Source organism: Clarias gariepinus, chromosome 8, assembly GCF_024256425.1.
Source record: "Clarias gariepinus isolate MV-2021 ecotype Netherlands chromosome 8, CGAR_prim_01v2, whole genome shotgun sequence".
NCBI classification, from domain to species: Eukaryota; Metazoa; Chordata; class Actinopteri; order Siluriformes; family Clariidae; genus Clarias; species Clarias gariepinus.
The window spans coordinates 18,564,928-18,584,357 of NC_071107.1; the positions used below are offsets into that span (position 1 = coordinate 18,564,928).

Consider the following 19,430-nt stretch of genomic DNA (forward strand, 5'->3'; position numbering starts at 1 on the left):
TTTAAGGTCATGCCACAACATCTCAATAGGATTCAGGTCAGGACTTTGACTAGGCCACTCCAAAGTCTTCATTTTGTTTTTCTTCAGCCATTCAGAGGTGGATTTGCTGGTGTGTTTTGGGTCATTGTCCTGCTGCAGCACCCAAGATCGCTTCAGCTTAAGTTGACGAACAGATGGCCGGACTTTCTCCTTCAGGATTTTTTGGTAGACAGTAGAATTCATGGTTCCATCTATCACAGCAAGCCATCCAGGTCCTGAAGCAGCAAAACAACCCCAGACCATCACACTACCACCACCATATTTTACTGTTGGTATGATGTTCTTTTTCTGAAACGCTGTGTTACTTTTACGCCAGATGTAACAGGACACACACCTTCCAAAAATTTTCCCAAAACTATTTTCCCAAAAGTCTTGGCAATCATTGAGATGTTCTTTAGCAAAATTCAGACGAGCCTCAGTGTTCTTTTTGCTTAAAAGTGGTTTGCGCCTTGGAAATCTGCCATGCAGGCCGTTTTTTGCCCAGTCTCTTTCTTATGGTGGAGTCGTGAACACAGACCTTAATTAAGGCAAGTGAGGCCTGCAGTTCTTTAGATATTGTCCTGGGGTCTTTTGTGGCCTCTTGGATGAGTTGTCTCTGCGCTCTTGGGGTAGTTTTGGTCGGCCGGCCACTTCTGGGAAGGTTCACCACTGTTCCATGTTTTTGCCATTTTTGGATAATGGCTCTCACTGTGGTTCGCTGGAGTCCCAAAGCTTTAGAAATGGCTTTATAACCTTTACCAGACTGATAGATCTCAATTACGTTTGTTCTCATTTGTTCCTGAATTTCTTTGGATCTTGGCATGATGTCTAGCTTTTGGTCTACTTCTCTGTGTCAGGTAGCTCCTATTTAAGTGATTTCTTGATTGAAACAGGTGTGGCAGTAATCAGGCCTGGGGGTGACTACAGAAATTGAATTCAGGTGTGATAAACCACAGTTAAGTTATTTTTTAACAAGGGGGGCAATCACTTTTTTACACAGGGCCATGTAGATTTGGAGTTTTTTTTTCTCCCTTAGTAACGTAAACCTTCATTTAAAAACTGCATTTTGTGTTCAATTATGTTATCTTTGACTAATAGTTAATGGTTTTTGATGAGCAGAAACATTTAAGTGTGACAAACATGCAAAAGAATAAGAAATCAGGAAGGGGGCAAATAGTTTTTCACACCACTGTGGATATAGCTTTTCACTCACACAGTCACTCATCTTCTATAACCCTTTATCCTGTATTCCGTGTCGCGGGGACCTATTCCAGGAGGCTTAGGGCACGAGACAGGGTGAACCCTGGACGCAGGTCACACATACACACACTCATTCAAACACTTCGGGCAATTTGGGAACGCCAATTAGCCTAACCTGCATATCTTTGGACAGTGGGAGGAAACCGGAGTACCTGGAGAAAATTCACCAAGCACGGGGGGGGGGGGAACATGCAAACTCCATGTACACAGGGACAGGAATCGAATCCGGACCCTGGAGGTGCAAGGCGACAGTGCTAATCACTACTCCACTGTGGTATAACTTTTCATATCTATCCAATATTAAGTTGCTTCCAAATTATTTATCAGTAAATAGTATACAGTGGCAAGAAAAAGTATGTAAACCTTTTGGAATTTTATGGTTTTCTGAATTAATTTGTCATAAAATGCGATCTGGTCTTCATCTAACTCAAGAGTATTGACAAACATAATGTGCCTAAAATAGTCACATTATACCAAAAAAAATCTGATTTTTTGTGTCTTTATTTAAAAAAAAACATAAAAACCTCATAGAGCTAAGGATGTGAATCCTTGAATTAAAGATCAAGGGGAACTGTGAACGGTGTAGGGAACAATTGAACAACAGGTCTTCGCTTTACCGAAAAATTTTATAAAAATAAAAAAAAATAAAGGTAATTAGTTATCGATTTTAAGGCTTCAATTTTTCCACTTTTTTTCCACTTGAATGAATGTGTTCAATAAAGATTATTTTAAATGTTGTTATTCTTTGAGGCAAATTATATTTGTTAATCCTCTTGATTTAGATGAAGATCAGATTAAATTAATGCAGAAAACAAATTATTGCAGAAAATCCTGAAATTCCAAAATGTTCACAAACTGTTTTTTGCCACATGCCAAGAAGTCTAAGAGTTATACATTTTTGGTTTATGAATATAATATTTTGTGTAAATAATAAAAATACTAGCTTTTTAAAGATATGTTATCTTTATAAAAAGAATAAGCCATTAAAAGATATACCTGAAAAAAATATATACAGATAATCTATAACATTATGACAACCTGCCTAAGATTGAGTATGTCTTTTTCTGGATCAGGAACATCCCACAAGAGCTGCAGTTCTGGAGTTGCTCTGACCCAGTCCTTTAGCCCTCACAATTTGGCCTGTGTCAAAATCACGCAACTCCTTATGCTTCTCCATTTTTCTGCTTTCAACACATCAACTTCAGGAAAAAAAAAGTTTACTTGCTACCTACTTCCTACCCTACATCCAACCCACTTCCGCTATTGTAACTACAGTAGATATTAAATATGTAGCTAATGAGAGAAGGGCCAGATTGTAATGGCTAGACACCTCGGTCAGAGCAACCACAAAACTGCAGCTCTTGTGGAATGTTTCCAGGCTGCAAAGTGATCCAAGGAAGGAAAAGTGAACTGGGGACAGGGTCATGGGTGCCCAAGACTCACTGTAACACATGGGGAGTGAAGACTGGCCCGTGTAGTGTAGTTTAATACAATAGAAGCACTATTGTAGAACAAATTGAGGAAAAGGTTAATGCGGGATTCAATATAAAGGTGTCAGAGCACACAGGGCATTACTGTTTTGGTGGCAAAGAAGGACCTACTGAATATTAGTAGGGTGGTCATATTGTTATGGCTGATCAGTGTATATAACAGGCTAACATATATTCTTGAGGAATGACCTTACAGGGTGCATGTGATGAAGATTATAATTGATTATTTTGCCTTGATATTAATAAACAATCTAAATGGTGACTAAATGGTGAGCTAGAAGAAATCAAAATATATATGGTTAACGTATTAAATTCATAATTTCCTCCTGGGATTGATGCCACTGCTTGTCTTCTTTTTCAAAACTCTTATCTAGATTTCATATTTCTAGGGACGCGTTAGTCGCTGACGTGTTTTTGACTGACACCATTCTTATCCAATGTGAAAGCAGAATCGTGAGCCGGGCAAGCGGCACTTCCGCCCGCGGCCTGTACGTCCTGTCATCCCGCGCTGCGCACTTCCCCACGCGTGGGTCACAGTTTGCCCTTTCCAGCCCTGTCATGGAGGCGTCCGGAGTGTAAACATCTGGACAGAAGCAAATAAAGCTGACGGATGTTTTTAGGATAATAACAGCTAGCACTTTGTTAACCAGAGGACTTTTTGTCTGGTTGCAAATGGAAGCCGAGGGTTTGGTTCGCAGGAGGCGGATGAGCGCTGAGCCGCCAGGTGCAGATGGCGCGGTGGCAGGAGCTTCCGCCGGGGCAGAAGTGCGCTGGCTCGGTGGCAGGATCTGGCCTCTGTCCGAGGGCATAGTGGGCAGTCTGACACCACGGATAGGAGGCGAGACCGAACTTAACGCGGTGCAGCTGCATGGCTTGCAGGAGGCGACTGAAATCTCGGAAACGGACTATGAAGGTCTACCTCAAGGAGCTTCTACCAGCACGTACATGTTAGCCGGGGCCGTGGCGGGGATCATGGAGCACTGTCTCATGTTCCCTATCGACTGTGTAAAGGTGAGTTAGGAGATGATTGGCTTCGATCTTAGCTAGCATGCATGTCTTACCTCTCTAACACGGGTCGAAGTTATTATTCTGTCTGCTAAGTGACCTGCTCGCCAGTTAATTCCTAATTTGAAAGCGTAGTAGTATATAAGTTATATAGGCTAACATATATAAGTTACCACATATTTGTAAATTCGGCAAATTAAATTGACTCGAGTAGTGCTTAACGTTCAAGTCATATTTGTTCGGTGTTGCAATTTTGACACGAAACTAACCTTTAGCCATGTGAGCCGAGTTAGCCACTAGAAGCTAACTTAGTTACTAACTTCTGTTACAGTCCACGCCTCCTTATATCTGCTCTGCTAGCTGTCTAAATCACCTCCGTGCTAACTGCTTGTAGCTGTATGGCATTGAATATATCTCACGTGCCAGTTTGATATTACAATAAATGTTTTTTTTTTGTTTGTTTAAGCTGTAATATATATTTTTTAAACTATGCTGTGGTAGCTCCAAAGAGTTTGTGCCCTTTCTCTATCTCACACTTGCACACAAGGTCAAGCAAGCTTTGGGCGCAAGTAGGTCACAGCATGCAGGATACCACGCGCCGTGCTTTCAATATTATACCGATGTCGGAGTGCGTGGAATAACCGATATTGATGGGGACATAAGCTGATGTGCTGCTCTTTACACTTCTTTTGCAACTGTGTGCAACTTGTGGAGATGTGCTCTGTGTCCATGTACAGGATCAGACCAGTTTCAAGACTAAGCAGATGCAATTGGGTTAAGGTTCAACGACCTGCTCTTTGTGTCCTGCGACAAATCCTGACCTCAAACCCACTGAACGCCTCTGAGATAGACAGGTAGACTCAATGTGCCCTAAGTTAGAGACGTGATAAAATGTCTAAGATGTATTCTAGCTGGCACATTTTGGGGATCTCTGAGTCCTATGTTTACTTGTTCAAGAAATAGTAAAAAAAAAAGGGAACTTTTAATAGCAATTTCTACAGCTCTCTATATATAAATTGTACCAGCCCTAATGCCACCAATCTTCTTTCTCTCTGGGTCTTTCAGAGTGATAGTGCTCCTTATAATCTCTTATCTATCTATCTATCTATACACACACACACACACACACATACAGGAGCATACAGTATGTGCAATATCATCATTAAGGTAATTTATTTCGGTAATTAAACGGAAACTCGTATATTATATGGATTCAGTAGTTTCATTACACTCATACTTCATTAGACTGATATATTTCAAAAAATTATTTTTTATTTTGATGATTTATGTCTTACAGCTACTGTAATTAAAATTTGAATATAGACTGGCTCTTTACAGAGTGCTGTAAATAGCAGGAACAAATGTGGTAGAAAAAAGGTAAACAAGCAACAGGTATAACCGCAGCCTTGAGAGGATTGTAAAACCAAGCCCAATCAAGAATTTGGAAAAGATTCATAAGGAGTGGACTGCAACTGAATTCAGTGCTTCAAGAGCCACCACGCACAGACATATCCAGGACATGGTCTACGCCTTGAACCAGAGACGTCAGAAGCGTCTTACCTGGGCAAGGACAAAAAGGACTGGACTGTTGCTTAGTGGGCCGAAGTCCTCTTTTCAGATAAAATTTAATTTAGCATTTCATTTGGAAATCAAGATCCCAGATTTTGGAAGAAGAGAGAAGAGAATCCAAGTTGCTTGAGGTCCAGTGTAAAGTTTTTACTGATGTTGATCAACTGTCTTTGATCATGTCCAAGATCAGCGCAGCCATCTATCAGGAAGTTTTTAGAACACTTAATGCCTTCCTCTGTTGACCAGCTTTATGGAGATGTTGATTTAATTTTCTAGCAGGACTTGGCACCTGTCCTTACTGCCAAAAGTACTAATACCTGGTTTAAGTACCATGGTATCCCTGTACTTGATTGGCCAGCAAACTCACCTGACCTAAACCCCATAGAGAATCTATCGGCTGTTGTGAAGAGGAAGATGTGAGATACCAGCCCCCAAGTATGACAAAGTATTGAGTGCTGTACATGCTCATACTTTTCAGTAGTCCAACGTATCTGTGTTAAAAATATATATTTTTTAATCTCAACTTTTGGGTTTTCATTAGCTGTAAGCCATAATAATCTAAATTTAAAGAAAAACGATTGCATCTGTAGGAGTTTTACGTTTTGAATTGAATTACTAAAATAAAGAAACTTTTTTGATACTCTTTGAGCTGCGTCTGTCTGTCTGTCTGTCCCCTTAAACACAAGGGGTTTTTGGTCTCTGTTCATGAACTATTGGCAACGTCTCCAAAAGCTCCACTTTTACTAAAGGCTATCCACATCTGATAATGACATGAAATGCAATAGTGCATTGTCTTATAAGACCTCTAAGTCATTCTGCCAGACACAATTCCAGACACACTGTTCCTCACACACGTGTTTTTTTTTTTTAATATATTTCAAGTATACAGGTTATTAATTCAATTGTCTACTACAAATGACTAATTTAAATACTTTTTTAATAACTTTACTAATTTTTTTTTTAAATGCCACTTAACATAAAAAAAGTCACTGCTATAACTAGTGTTTACAATAAATGCATATATGTATATACATTGATCAGCCATACCAAACCACCTAAAGTTTAGTCTCCTTGCCCGGGTCAAATATTTGGCCCTATGTGAAAAAGTTATCCCTTGTCTCAGGAATGGGAAGGGTTACAAAGCCATTTCTAAGGCCTTGAGACTGCAGCAAACCATGGTTTAAGCCATTATCCACAAATGGAGAAAACATTGATGCCATACATGCCTTTCATGGAAAAGAGAAATCCACATAAAGAAAAAGAAAATAAAGGCTTGTCTCATATTTAAAAAACATTTTTAAGACTTTTGAGCAAATATTCTGTGGAATAATGAGAGACAAAGATTTTTTTTTTTTGAAAGATGTGAATCCCATTACATCCGGCGTAAATCGTAAAACAACATTCCATAAAGAACATCATACCAACAGTCAAACATGATTGTGGTAGTGTGTTGGCCTGAATGACTTGCTATAATTGATGGAACCTTAAAATTCTGAACTTCTACCATAAAATGCTGGAGAATATCCAACCATCAGTTTTTTTTACCTCCAGCATCAGTTCTGTGTCCTTACAGACAATAATCCAAAACACACCAGCAAGTTCTCTGAATGGCTCAGAAAAAACAAAGTGACAAGGCCATTCCAAAACCGTAAAAGTCTGAATTAAAATCCTATAAAGATGCTGTGTCATGACCTTAACATGCTGTTCCTGCTCTAAAATCCTGCCATGTGGCTAAATTAAAACAATTTAGCAATGAGCGATGTAAAAGACTCATTGCCAGTAATCTCAAACTCTTGATTGCAGTTGTAGGTTTAGGGGCAATTCGTTTTTTTACAAGGTAGTTTTGGGCCACCGCATTTTGTATTTACTCTGGTTATCTTTGTGTAATATTAAATTATTTTAATGATTGTAATCATTTTAAGGTCTGACAAATATGCAAAAAAAAAAAGTAAACAAACAATACAGGGGCAAATACTGTACTGTAGGTAAGTTCTTCATGTGCTACTGGGGCAGCTTTGGGCCCTCTGGGTATAGCTTCACAGTGCCTCTAGGGTGTGCTGTGATGTCTGGCACCAGGATGCTGGCAGAGGATCTTCAGGCATCAATAATTGTGCCACGTGTGTAGTTTTGTGGAACTGTGCTGATGATGAGGGTTTGTTTAGGTTTATTTTTAAATACTTTTTTTCTCTTTTTTTTCTGAAGGACTGATAAAGATAAAAACAAGCTCAAGCATTGCTCTGTGACTTCTCTCTCTATTATTATATATTATGTATACTTGCGGTGGTAGCTAGTGGAACAGGTCAGCATTCTTTGCCAGCACAAAAGTGGTCTACTTCATACAACATACAATATTTTATTTATTAGATATCTCTATTAATTTCACATTTCAGCGATCCAACTTACTAACCCTCCGTACCATCTACCCATAAGTGAAGGAAAGACAAAAACAGAACTAAACACTCTGTGGGTATATATCTAGAGGTCAGTATTGTGCAGACAAATCCTTTTTTTCTTTTTCTTTTAAGCACAGCTGTTGGCAATATGTTAAACTGAATTTTATTTAATTTTGCCCAACTATAAAAACATTTTTTTTTTAAATGCAGAAGGATCCCCTTAGGATCACATGCATTTATGTTTTTTTTTTTTTTATTTTTTTTTTTAAATGTTATTTCCCATTTTTTGGTAACATTAAAATGTTCACATTTTAACTTTGGTTCTAAATTATACGAAACCCAAATGCACAGTTTGATGTCTGAAACCTCCTCCGTTAATGCATACCAGCAAGACTTGATTATAAGCAGTTGTGGGTTTTTTTCTTTTTTAATGGGTCATTGGCCAATGCTGTGTTGTTGGCACAGATTCATGCCGCTTAAGTTTTAATCTTCCTGTTTTGTTTTTTTGTTATTTTCTCCCTAATTTAGTCGTGTCCAATACCTCCTTGTCACTAGGGGGCTCCCACATTAAGGCTACAACTACCACTCAGTCCGGAGGTCCGAAGACTATCAAATGTTTCCCTCGAACCACGCCAGCCAACCGCATCTTTTCGAACTGCTCACTCGCGCACCGTTGAGGGCGGCTTAACACACTCAGTGTAACTATCCGCTCCTTCTGTGTGCGCGAGCTCACAGACGCCCCTGATTGGCTGTAGAGCTGTAATTAATGTGGGAGCACTTAGTACCTCTCATCCCTCTCCTTTGAGGAGGGCTCGGCCAATTAGCCACCTCTGGACCTCTGGCTGTGAGAGGTAACAGCGTCACCCGGGAATCGAACCAACGATCTCCGGATGATAGGGCGAGCACTTTACCACTAAGTTTTTCTACCCTTTTTAAATGGGTTGACAAATATACTGTACTTGCACTGAATAAAGGATCCATAATGCACTGACAAAAGAATAATTTATCATCACTGTAGTTTAAGATTTTATATGTACATTATGGTCTATCAAATGTATAATCTTGAAAATAAATCTTGGTGTGTCTTACTGTTATTATTATGTCAGCAATGAAGAATATGTCCTTTGTTGGAGTTTAGCAGTTCTTTCCCTTTATATATATTTATGGTTATTTGCAGTGTTTAATTTCTCAGTTGACACTTTGGACTATCGCCAAAATATTTCTTTCTTGCTATTTTAAAATTGGGATGAGTCCCAGATGTGCATATCTGTCAGCATTGGAGCCATGGCAGACACATTTAGGAAACCTTACTCAGTGTTGCTTGGGACATCACGGTCGCAGAGAGGCAATTACGCAAACGCAGACTACGGGGATTGTTTACAATCTAGTCATAGGTTATCGTTCAGGCTCAGGGTTTTCCATGCAAACACCGTCACACTGATTTCTTTGCACTTTTTCTGCACATGCTATTAGTTATGACTCATATTAAATGAGCCAAAGCCAGTGGACTATTTAGGAAGTAGGAAGATGTGATAAAGGTGCACTGTTTTTTTTAAAAAAAAATTTATTATTATTATTTTTTTATCATGTATCCTAGTGCCTGTGTTCTTCCGTACAAGAACGTTTCCGTTTGTAGGTAATTTAAATGCCTTATCACTCTCATGAAGATTCTTATAAATCTCACCTCTTCCTGTTCGACTGCTGATTTCCTTGTTTGTCTCACATGCAGCTGTTTTAGCAGGCAGAGAGTACAATGCATTCTGTTATATCATGCCCAGACCTTAGGCCATATAGAGCGAGATTGTGTCCTTACAGGTTCTGCATTCCACAGCAAGACTCATGTTGCATGAGAGCTAGTCTTACACAAGAACAGCACTCCATAAGACCAAGCAAGTGATACTAGACAAGGTCAAATGGTAAAATTGTTAGTATTAAAAATAAGGTGTATGTTAACAGACATGATGTGCCATGGATGTATGTGTAATGAAGTGCATGCAAAGATCTTTGTGACATCAGATGTACTTCTACAAAATATAGTGTACTGTGTGTTTACAGTGTGTGTGTATGTGTATGTATGTGTATGTATATATATATATATATATATATATATATATACACACACACACACGCATGCGCATATATATATGTTTGTGTGTGTTATGAAATATGTAGTTTGTCTAATTGACTGATTAAATGGCATATCTTTAATCAAGTGATTTTTTTTTTTGGGGGGGGGGGGGGGGGGGGGTGCTATTTGCTGCCCCACACTCCAGTCTAGCAGGTGGCAGTATTGCACCAACAGCCAATTAATTCAAATGAAGAAGATGCAATACTCTAAAATACCAGTAGTTGTAGATGCGTTTGGTATTTTTCTGGTATCTTTTTCAAGTAAGTTGTCAAGTTTAAACAATTTTATTTGTTTTATAAGTTCACGTAAGTAATTAAAAAATTCTGAATTAAATCAACCAATAAAAATTGACCAGTAAATATTTTTTTAGAACAATTAAAACCTAAGCTCCACTAAGTACAAACATGTTTTTTCCCCTTAAATTATATATTGAATTATATTTTAACATATGATTGTACATGATCATGGAAGGCCAATGCTCATGCTATATACACTCAAATACTTGTACAAGAAACAGCCGTAACAATAAAACGCAAAATATTAAGACCAGTACTCTGTAGGTTCCCCTCCTGGGGTAGCTCTAGGGTGTGCTGTCGTGTCTGGTACCAGCCTGTTAGTGGCAGATCCTTTGGGTGCCTTGGGTTGCACAGTGGGGCCTCTCTGGGTTGGACTTATTTGTCTGGCACATTCCATGAATGCTCAGTCAGATTGAAATCTGAAAGGATTTGGAGGCCGGATCAACAACCTTGAACTCTTTTGTCTCCTAAGCCCTATACAAGGCAGACTGTGGTGCACAGGGAGTTTTAATACCTTTCTATCATGGGCATTTTTTTAAATAGAATGTACTACATTAGCTTATCTGTGTTAATGACCTGAGGGGAGGGGCTGGCATTTTTGCCCATTGTCATATTCGATTTATTTATTTATTTTTTTAACTGGTTGATTGTGACTCTGATATAATTAGTCAATGTTATGGTTCCATGAACATCTCAGTGTAACACATATTTTAGATAAAGTGTTAAACTACTGAATTAACTGTATGAAAGTATAATAGTGCCAAAATTCCTCAAAGCAAAATAGCCGGTTAAATTACATGAACTGAAAAAAAACATGTTGCAATAAAAATGTTTGAAACAGCGCCGGCTTTGCTTTTATTATAGCATTTATTGTGCAACTGGCAACCCAGCCTGTTAGTTAAGAGGGCTGCGTTCCGATCGGTAAGTAGTTTCTGAGAAGTAGACTGCACAGGGAGCAGGAAGCACACTTTAAAGTACACTGCGGCACGGACAGCAGCAATCGGCTGCAATTTAGTAACTTAAATATTTTTGCACTGAATTTTAAATGCTTGAATTACATTTTAGCTTGAAATATATATCCACAATAAATTGCAGTGGCAAAAATTTTAAACATTGTAAATGCTTTAATTTTTTCAATTCAGATCAAATTGCAATGCAGAAAAATTCAAACATTTTTATTGCAACACGTTTTTTTCAGTTCATGTATTTCAACCTATGCTATTTTGCTTTGAGGAATTTTGGCACTATTATACTTCCATATAACGGTCCTTAACTCTTCTGATTGAGATATCTCCAGGTCCCCTTTTTTCCTCAGTGACTGCTGGGCTGCAGGTGTTGCTTTCTAAAACTTGCTGTGTTGATGTTATATGTACATGAGCCGAAATAGTTGGGGGGGGGGGGGGTCTAAGGAAGATGTTACAGTAGCTAATTCCTCTGAGTAACCACCTGCAGACTGCCTTTAATGGGATGAACCAATACAATGCAAGGCGAAGCTTCATTCCTGCTTCCATGCGAGTGACCTTAATGTGTTTATAAAAGGCTTAGTAGAGTCAGGGGTTCTCTAGACATGAACAGACTTTTAGACTGTGCTATAATGGGACATTGTGTCTGCTGTTTAATGCTTTTATTTGATTTGTTTCAGGTATTTTTGCTTGTATTTGTTTTCTCTCAATAATATGCAACAGCAAAAGGTCAAGAAAAGTGCAGTTGGGTCCTTAAAGCTAAGTGTGTCTGCTTAGCGGTGATTTTATCAACTGCCCAGTTGGTTCAGTTCTTCAGCAACTGATATTTGAAGTATCAGAATATTCAAAAAAGTGACATATTAACAGCAGGTATATGATTCGTCTTAAAATATGCTACAGATTGCATAAACTTTTTGAGTAATACTTAAGTATATACTTATATAATGTAGTAAGATGAGCAGAGGTGCGCTATGATCACTCAAAAATTTTACTAATGTATTTAATGTCCTGTATATTAACAAGCCATCAGGCTACACACATCATTTACATGGTCTCAAATACATTAAAGTAGAAATATAAACCAGGGCGTAAGGGAAATAAACATGGCCTGCACCTTTTTTGAATGCAGAGGATGATTGTCTGTGAGAAGCCTTTTTTTTCAGTTAATACTTGTTTTAGTTAGGCTTTTGGCTCTTTTTGTTAATAAGTCAAATTTCCTAAACTACTCCTAACCTTAAGTCACTGTTGGTCAGTGGTGGTGTTTTTTTAAATATCATTTGTACCTCTAAAATATTTTACAAATGCTAAAGGTGTTATCTAAAACTAGTCATGCTAATGATGTTTTAGAGTACTAAGCCACTTTCAGGGATTAGGGAGTATTAGTCAAAACAGTTGCGTAGCTGTTACATGCTTAGCCTCTGCTGCAGATGTTCTCTTTGTTGTCTTCAAAATGAATTGTCCTAATTTGCAATATTACTGTTTACTCTGTTGTCCTTTAGACCCGCATGCAGAGTTTGCAACCTGATCCAGCTGCCCGTTACCGCAACGTAATGGACGCTCTGTGGCGCATCATGAGGACTGAGGGCATCTGGCGGCCAATGAGAGGCTTGAATGTCACGGCAGTGGGGGCAGGGCCCGCCCATGCACTCTACTTTGCCTGCTACGAGAAGCTGAAAAAGACTCTCAGTGATGTCATCCACCCAGGAGCCAACAGTCATTTGGCGAATGGTACACCTCACTCACCACACCTCAGACTAAATAAACAAACACAGGATCAGAAATTATGTAGAGAAACACAATGCTTTCTAACCGTAACATAATTTTTTCTTTTTGTTTAATAACACGATTATGGATGTCATGAATACTAGATTGTATAAAAAATTTTATACAATAAATTTGTGATAAATAAATAAATGTACAGTAGATTATTAGAGAAATGCACATTTGCTCCATAAGAGTATGTTTAAACTTTGTGTGTTTCTAAACATTCCTGTGTCCAAGAGCATAGATGGTGGAAGATAGCAAGGTGGTGAAATAAAACAAAATGTAAACCTTTTTCCAGCGCAAAGCTACTTTTTAGCGACTAAAGTTTGGATCTAACGTGCTGACCTGTGCTAACGCTTCTTGCTTAAGGCATGTTACAGCAGGCAGAAGCTTTTACTCAGAATCGTACTATTTTCACCTTAATGCCAGAGCTTACATCAGATACATCCACAATAATTTATATTCAGTTTGTTTTATCTGACTCTAGCTATCTCTAGCTATTTTTCAACTAGATGCTTTCCTAAGCTTGTTTGAAGCAGATGTTTGAGGGCAGCAGTGGCTCTAATGGTTAAGGCTCTGGGTTAATTCTGGGGTCTTTAAGCCCCAGAATCACTAAACTGTCAGTGTTAGGCTCTTGAATCTCTCTGCTTCAGTCATACAGGCTGCCGCCTAATATTATATAACATAACATGTTTGCATGTGTCTGTGTATTTAGAGGGATATTTTTATTATTATATATTTATTTATTTATTTACTTATTTATTTTATGACTAACATGAAAGATTAATTAATGTTGCAGACCAACATTGAGTTTTCCTTAATGGTTGATTTTAACTTAACTATCACAAATCAGTTAAATTATTTAATAAGGTTGTGTTCAGTTAATATTAGGCATTATTAAAAAATCTTGTACATTATGAAACAGTATAGTAGGTTTTTAGGTGCCATATTATATGCTCTGACTCGTTTATTATCATTTATTTTTTAATAAAACATTCAGCTAATTGTTTATTATGCTCATTAATGGTGACATCCCTAAACGGATGCTCATGAGAACATTCTCATGAGATGTTTTCTATTAATTATATCTTTTACTGTGTTCTTCATAATATTGAGATGTTTTGTTGTAGTAACAAGATGCCTTTCTCATACTAATGGGATGCTGCAGGTGGAAAACTATAGCTGTTTGTTATGATGTGTTTATGAAATATCTCTCTCTACAGTATGTGTTACAGTAGCCCTTCAACCTCTACTCTTATCCATGCGCCTATTACTGTTTTTCCCAAAATTTTCAGTTTTTACTTTGAATTAATTCCACATTGTATATACTGTAACAGCAGGAGATCCACGAAGCTCTTGGAGCATTATTGGTAAACGCATCAGAACTAATGCATAGTGTTGCTTTGCATTTTCTCTTTTTCTCTTTTTTTTTTTTTACCTATGCCTAGGTGAGGCGCAGAGTGGGTAAGTAGCCTCTGGAATCCTAATGCTGGAGTAAAGTTCCCTACAACATGAAGGGTATACAGTATGCCTTCGCTCATTTAAAAAGAAGCGATTACACTGTGTGGATAAACCTACAATTTTTCCAACTTATAAAAATTGTTAATTTCCCGCAAATTACTTTAATATTTGCATTAAATGCACTAGATCCTCATTTTTTTATTATTATTATTATTATTATAACTTTTTTTTTTTTTTTTTTTTAAACCCTGGGTTTTTATATCTCTATTATATAACTGTCTAATATTCTAGCACTTTACCAATGGTACCAAGTTAGTCAGGCTTTGTTATGATCAGTTGAAGTTAAACTACAACTTAAAATAATAACAGAAGGTCTGTTCTCTTCTGTGATATTCACATTCCTAATAACACACTCAGCAAACTTTTTAATCTCTTCCAAATCTTCTGGGGCTGCTTATATTAATGACCTGCAGGGATCAGATTTCACAATGTGTCTGCGATTTCTCTCCGCTGTCTCCTACCTGTCTCCTTGATGCTCACTGTTAAGGGTTTATTTTGGCAGGAACTGCAGGATGCGTGGCCACACTGCTTCACGACGCCGCCATGAACCCAGCTGAAGGTACTTGCTGTTGATGCTAATTCTCAAATGCCCACATTCACATCTAATCACATCTATTCACATCTATTCACATCCACTACAGCGCTATGTAGTCTACATTACAAGGGTCCAAAGTATCTGCAGGTTTTTAACTACACCTAATAGTTGTTTAAATATTAAGATAAGGGTGGATGATATGAAAAAAAAATTCTATGACACATGATACGTATTCCATGCATGAATAATTGAAGGAAAAGAACACCAACAAAAAAAAAGTGTGTTGCAGTTAAACTTTTCTGATAATGTATGGTGTAATGTCTACAAAATTCTTCACTTGGGGGCAGTGGTAGTTTGGAGCTGCTCCAACAGAGTGCCATTGTTGGGCCCTTGAGCAAGGCCCTTAACCCTCTATGCTCCAGGGGCGCTGTATTATGGCTGACCTTGCGCTCTGACCCAGTTACGCCGGGAAATGCGAAGAAAGAATATTACTGAGCATTAATGTATATGTGACAAGTAAAGGCCTAACTTAACTCATATCGCCTAGGCTAAGACCAAGGCCAAGCTTAATCAACTAAAAGCGTTGATAAAAGTGTGTTTATCTAATTCTGTCATCCAGACATTCTGATAATTTATGTTACATGTATGTAGCACCTTGATCCTGGAGGAAGACTGTTTCATTTCACTGTGCAATGATCTGTATATGGTTGAAATTACCGTAAAAGCCGACTTGACGTCCCTGCGACACAAGTCAAGGTGTAAGTGCTTGATGCACCTTACGGTTCTAACCAGCAGGTGGCATCAGAGTTGCGTAATTGACTGGTGATTTGAGTACACCAGGAGAATGGCATAAAAGACTTAAGGGATGTCCTATGGGATAATGTAACCTTCGCTGTAATTAACAGCTGCACTGGACTGGAATGCTCACATCTCTGGCTTGAGTTTGGCAGCAAATGCTGACAAATGAGTGCTGGCATTACTCCAGCCTTACACATCCAGGTGGCAGAACACACCTGCTCTGCTGCCTTGAAACACACATGCAGCTTTAGTTCTTCCGTTTTCAGTAAACGGCCTCGACTGTGCTGAAAACATGACTTAATTTGATCCACTTATGTCCGGATGGAATGTGCCAAAGTGGATAATGAGTCTACACACTCTTCTTTTGATGGCAATACTCTGTTTCAGTCATGACCTTTATATTTTGACTTGGTGTTTGTTAGGTGTTTAATGATCTCTCTCTTTTTTTCTTTTTTTTTTTACCCCCCCCCCCCTTTCTGGTTCCTGTGGTTCTGCCTGCCTTGCAGTGGTAAAGCAAAGGATGCAGATGTATAACTCGCCATATCGGAGTGTGCTGGAGTGCATGCGCTGCATCTGGCAACAGGAAGGTGCCAAGGCATTTTACCGCAGCTATACCACACAGCTCACCATGAACGTGCCATTCCAGGCGCTGCACTTCATCACCTACGAGTACCTTCAGGAGATGCTCAACCCCCACAGACTGTACAACCCCTCCTCCCATATGATTTCGGGAGCTTTAGCCGGGGCGGTGGCTGCTGCCGCCACCACACCGCTGGATGTGTGTAAGACACTGCTAAACACACAGGAGACCCTGACACTGCATTCGGTGAGCCCGGGTCGAGCACACATCTCGGGCATGGCCCATGCCTTCAGGACAGTGTACAGGCTGGGCGGCCTGCCTGCCTACTTCAAAGGTGTGCAGGCTCGTGTCATCTACCAGATGCCCTCTACAGCCATCAGCTGGTCTGTTTACGAGTTCTTCAAGTACGTCATCACCGAGCATCAACTCAAGCGTCTCAGAATGCAAAGGGACGGAGAGTAGACACTTATTTTTCAATGCCTAACCCTGCCCTCGATTAGCAACTTCCCTGGCCTTGATTTTCTCTGTCTCTTGCTGTCTCTCATGTTTGCTGCACCACCAATGAGACATGCATGCTGCAGAAAGATGGAGAGACGTAGCCGCTCACACGCACACTTGTCTGGGCTTGTTTTTGCTCAGGAGATACCCTGTACCCTTCTGTCTATTTTTCTCTCGCACAATCTCCACCACTACATCACATACAGGGATAGACTGGGTGGACATTAGAACAATTATTTATACCCACAGTTGCACCATCATTTCAGCCCAAATGTGATTATTCTTGGTCCCACCAGAGGGCGTCAGAAGCCTCTACTAGATAGAAAAATAATATTTAAAAAGTTGCTAATTAGAGGAAGGGCTTTTGAAATTCAGCGACATAGAATAGAAATCTGTGCTATGTAGCGTTCTCCCAGCTAAGATATAATAATGTATTTGAGTATATATTTTTGAAAATTTAGCACAGGTAAAAATAAAAGAGAAAAGAAAAAAAATGAAAGAAAACATTTAGACCAAATAACATGAAAGATGAATAGTGGTCAGAGCTAGAAAAAAAATGGACTTTTCATAACAACTGGGTTTAAGGTTAAATCATTGTTTTACATTTAAAATATATTCTGAAAGAATTCTGAATTACCATCCTGGGTTTTGAGTTTTTCTGAGCATTTGAGAAAACATGACTAGGAATAAATGTAATTGGAAGAATTGCCATACACTTCTGCATTCATTATCTGTAAGCTGCATGGAAAGCAATAACAGTGTTTAATAATTAGAATATCATTCTAATTTCTCCAACTATTCTGCACTGATTAATATTGAAGGCCATTTAACTGATAATGTTGCGATTACTGTAATATACATTTACTGTAATCTGAGTGGTTGTAAGCAGAAGAATATCATGGCCGCTGTAAAACATCATAGATGGTTTTTAACTGTTTTTTTTTATTGCCTCATGAGTTGCTTCACCACTGTTTAATGTTGATAAGTTATGAAGTCTGTCATTTTGGCATTTGTCTATGCTCTACCCTGTTCCCAGCTTTCAAATAAAGTAGCAGTGCAGTGAGTACTGCTTGCATAACAAGAAGTCATTTTTGTCTTTTCTGTCCAAAAGATTTACTTATTAGTTTTTCAAACCCAGTTACACTTGCCTCAAAAGAGTGGAATCCTGAGTGTCTGATGGTATTGTGACAGCTTCCACCTCTCATCTTCACGGTATGCATGTTTCAACTGCGGCAACTCAGAGCCACAAGAGTTAAAAGGGAACTCTGTTGGTGGCATGACCAATGTTTGGGTTAAATCACAGGTGCAGATGTGGCCTTTGACCATATGTGTCCTGACTCGAGGCAAGGTTGTGTGTCAGCTGAGCTTTCACTTTACCTGCGTACGTAGTCCTGTTGAGCAATCTCCCTAAGGGGTGTGGGTAGGAACCCCAAGCGCAAACAAATTGCACATGAACTTGACTGGCAGGATCTCGGTTCTTTACTTACGCAGGAGCGCAGGAGGTGTTAGCCCTTGTCAAGAAATGTTTATCAATGAGCAAGAAACAAATCTTGCAAACAAATAAGGCGTGCTATTGCAGCGTTACAGTGAGCCGGTATAACAGAATGCCGTCTCATTTTGGGCTGTCAAACGTTTGTCTGGAGATTTTGCTTCACCTTTGCACTCAAGAGGTATGTTTACCCTTCGTCTGAGAAACAAGCCATAACCTGAGTCGGAAAAGAATGAGAAGGTGTTGGTTGTCAGATGCTCATTTCCACTTAGATGATTTGAATACTATTTTAACATGGAAATCAGGACAAGGCTTTACCCTTCAGATCCCTTAATGCTACATTACACACAGAAGTCTGACACAAGCTTTGCAGTTTTTTTTTTTTTTTTTTTTTTTTTGGTCACCCATAGAGTCCTCTAAATGAATTCTGAAGGACATATCCAGCTCAAGAACCTTCGACAAGAGCATAGACCCCCCCGCCAAAAAACCTCCTGCCTGTTGACCTCTGTTCTATTTTATTTTCTTTTGTTCTAAGCAAATACTTTGACACTTGCTGCAGCGCCCTGAGTCATGTCATTATAATGTTTTTTGAATGCGGTAGCCCCCATTTCCCATGTGCAATGCAAACACAGAGCAGACAGTGTGGTCATCCAGGATTAAATGTCTAACAGCTAGTTGCTTTTCAAAACCCTTCCCCAGGCACTAGATGATATTTTGCCACCCATCCAACACACATGCACACACTCATGTCAGTCAGGCACCTGTTCAAACAGGGAGTGTTAATGAGCTGTCTTTGTGTGTCTGAGTGTGTGACGGTGTGCGTTGCCCCGCCCTGCCCCGCATTCGTTTATCTCCGTCCTCCCATCCATGGCACGGCTGGCCAGCATGAGCTTGCCCACAATGCACGCTGATGATCTTCCTCACAAGAGGCTCCAGAGGATTATGTGGAAGTGTTTATAAGTAACTGAGCTACAGAGTGTCTGAATTCTTTTTTTCTATTTTTTTCCCCCAGAGCTAGTGTCTGGGTTGATCATGATTACCTGATCCATGAACATTTTGAAGTTGTGTAAGTGGGACAAAGTGAGAAAGTGAAAGTGTCCATTTATTGTAGGTGTGTTTGTATC

At 39.1% G+C, this 19,430-nt stretch overlaps 1 protein-coding gene across 1 annotated transcript; it reads left to right on the forward strand.

Moving 5' to 3' along the window:
• Positions 1–3,259: 3,259 nt before the first annotated feature.
• Positions 3,260–17,901, forward strand: slc25a28 (solute carrier family 25 member 28). Its single transcript, XM_053502434.1, has 4 exons — positions 3,260–3,779; positions 12,621–12,849; positions 14,909–14,965; positions 16,246–17,901. Exons 1-4 carry the CDS (start codon positions 3,441–3,443, stop codon positions 16,779–16,781), a joined length of 1,161 nt encoding a protein of 386 aa, XP_053358409.1. The 5' UTR covers positions 3,260–3,440; the 3' UTR covers positions 16,782–17,901.
• Positions 17,902–19,430: the final 1,529 nt, after the last annotated feature.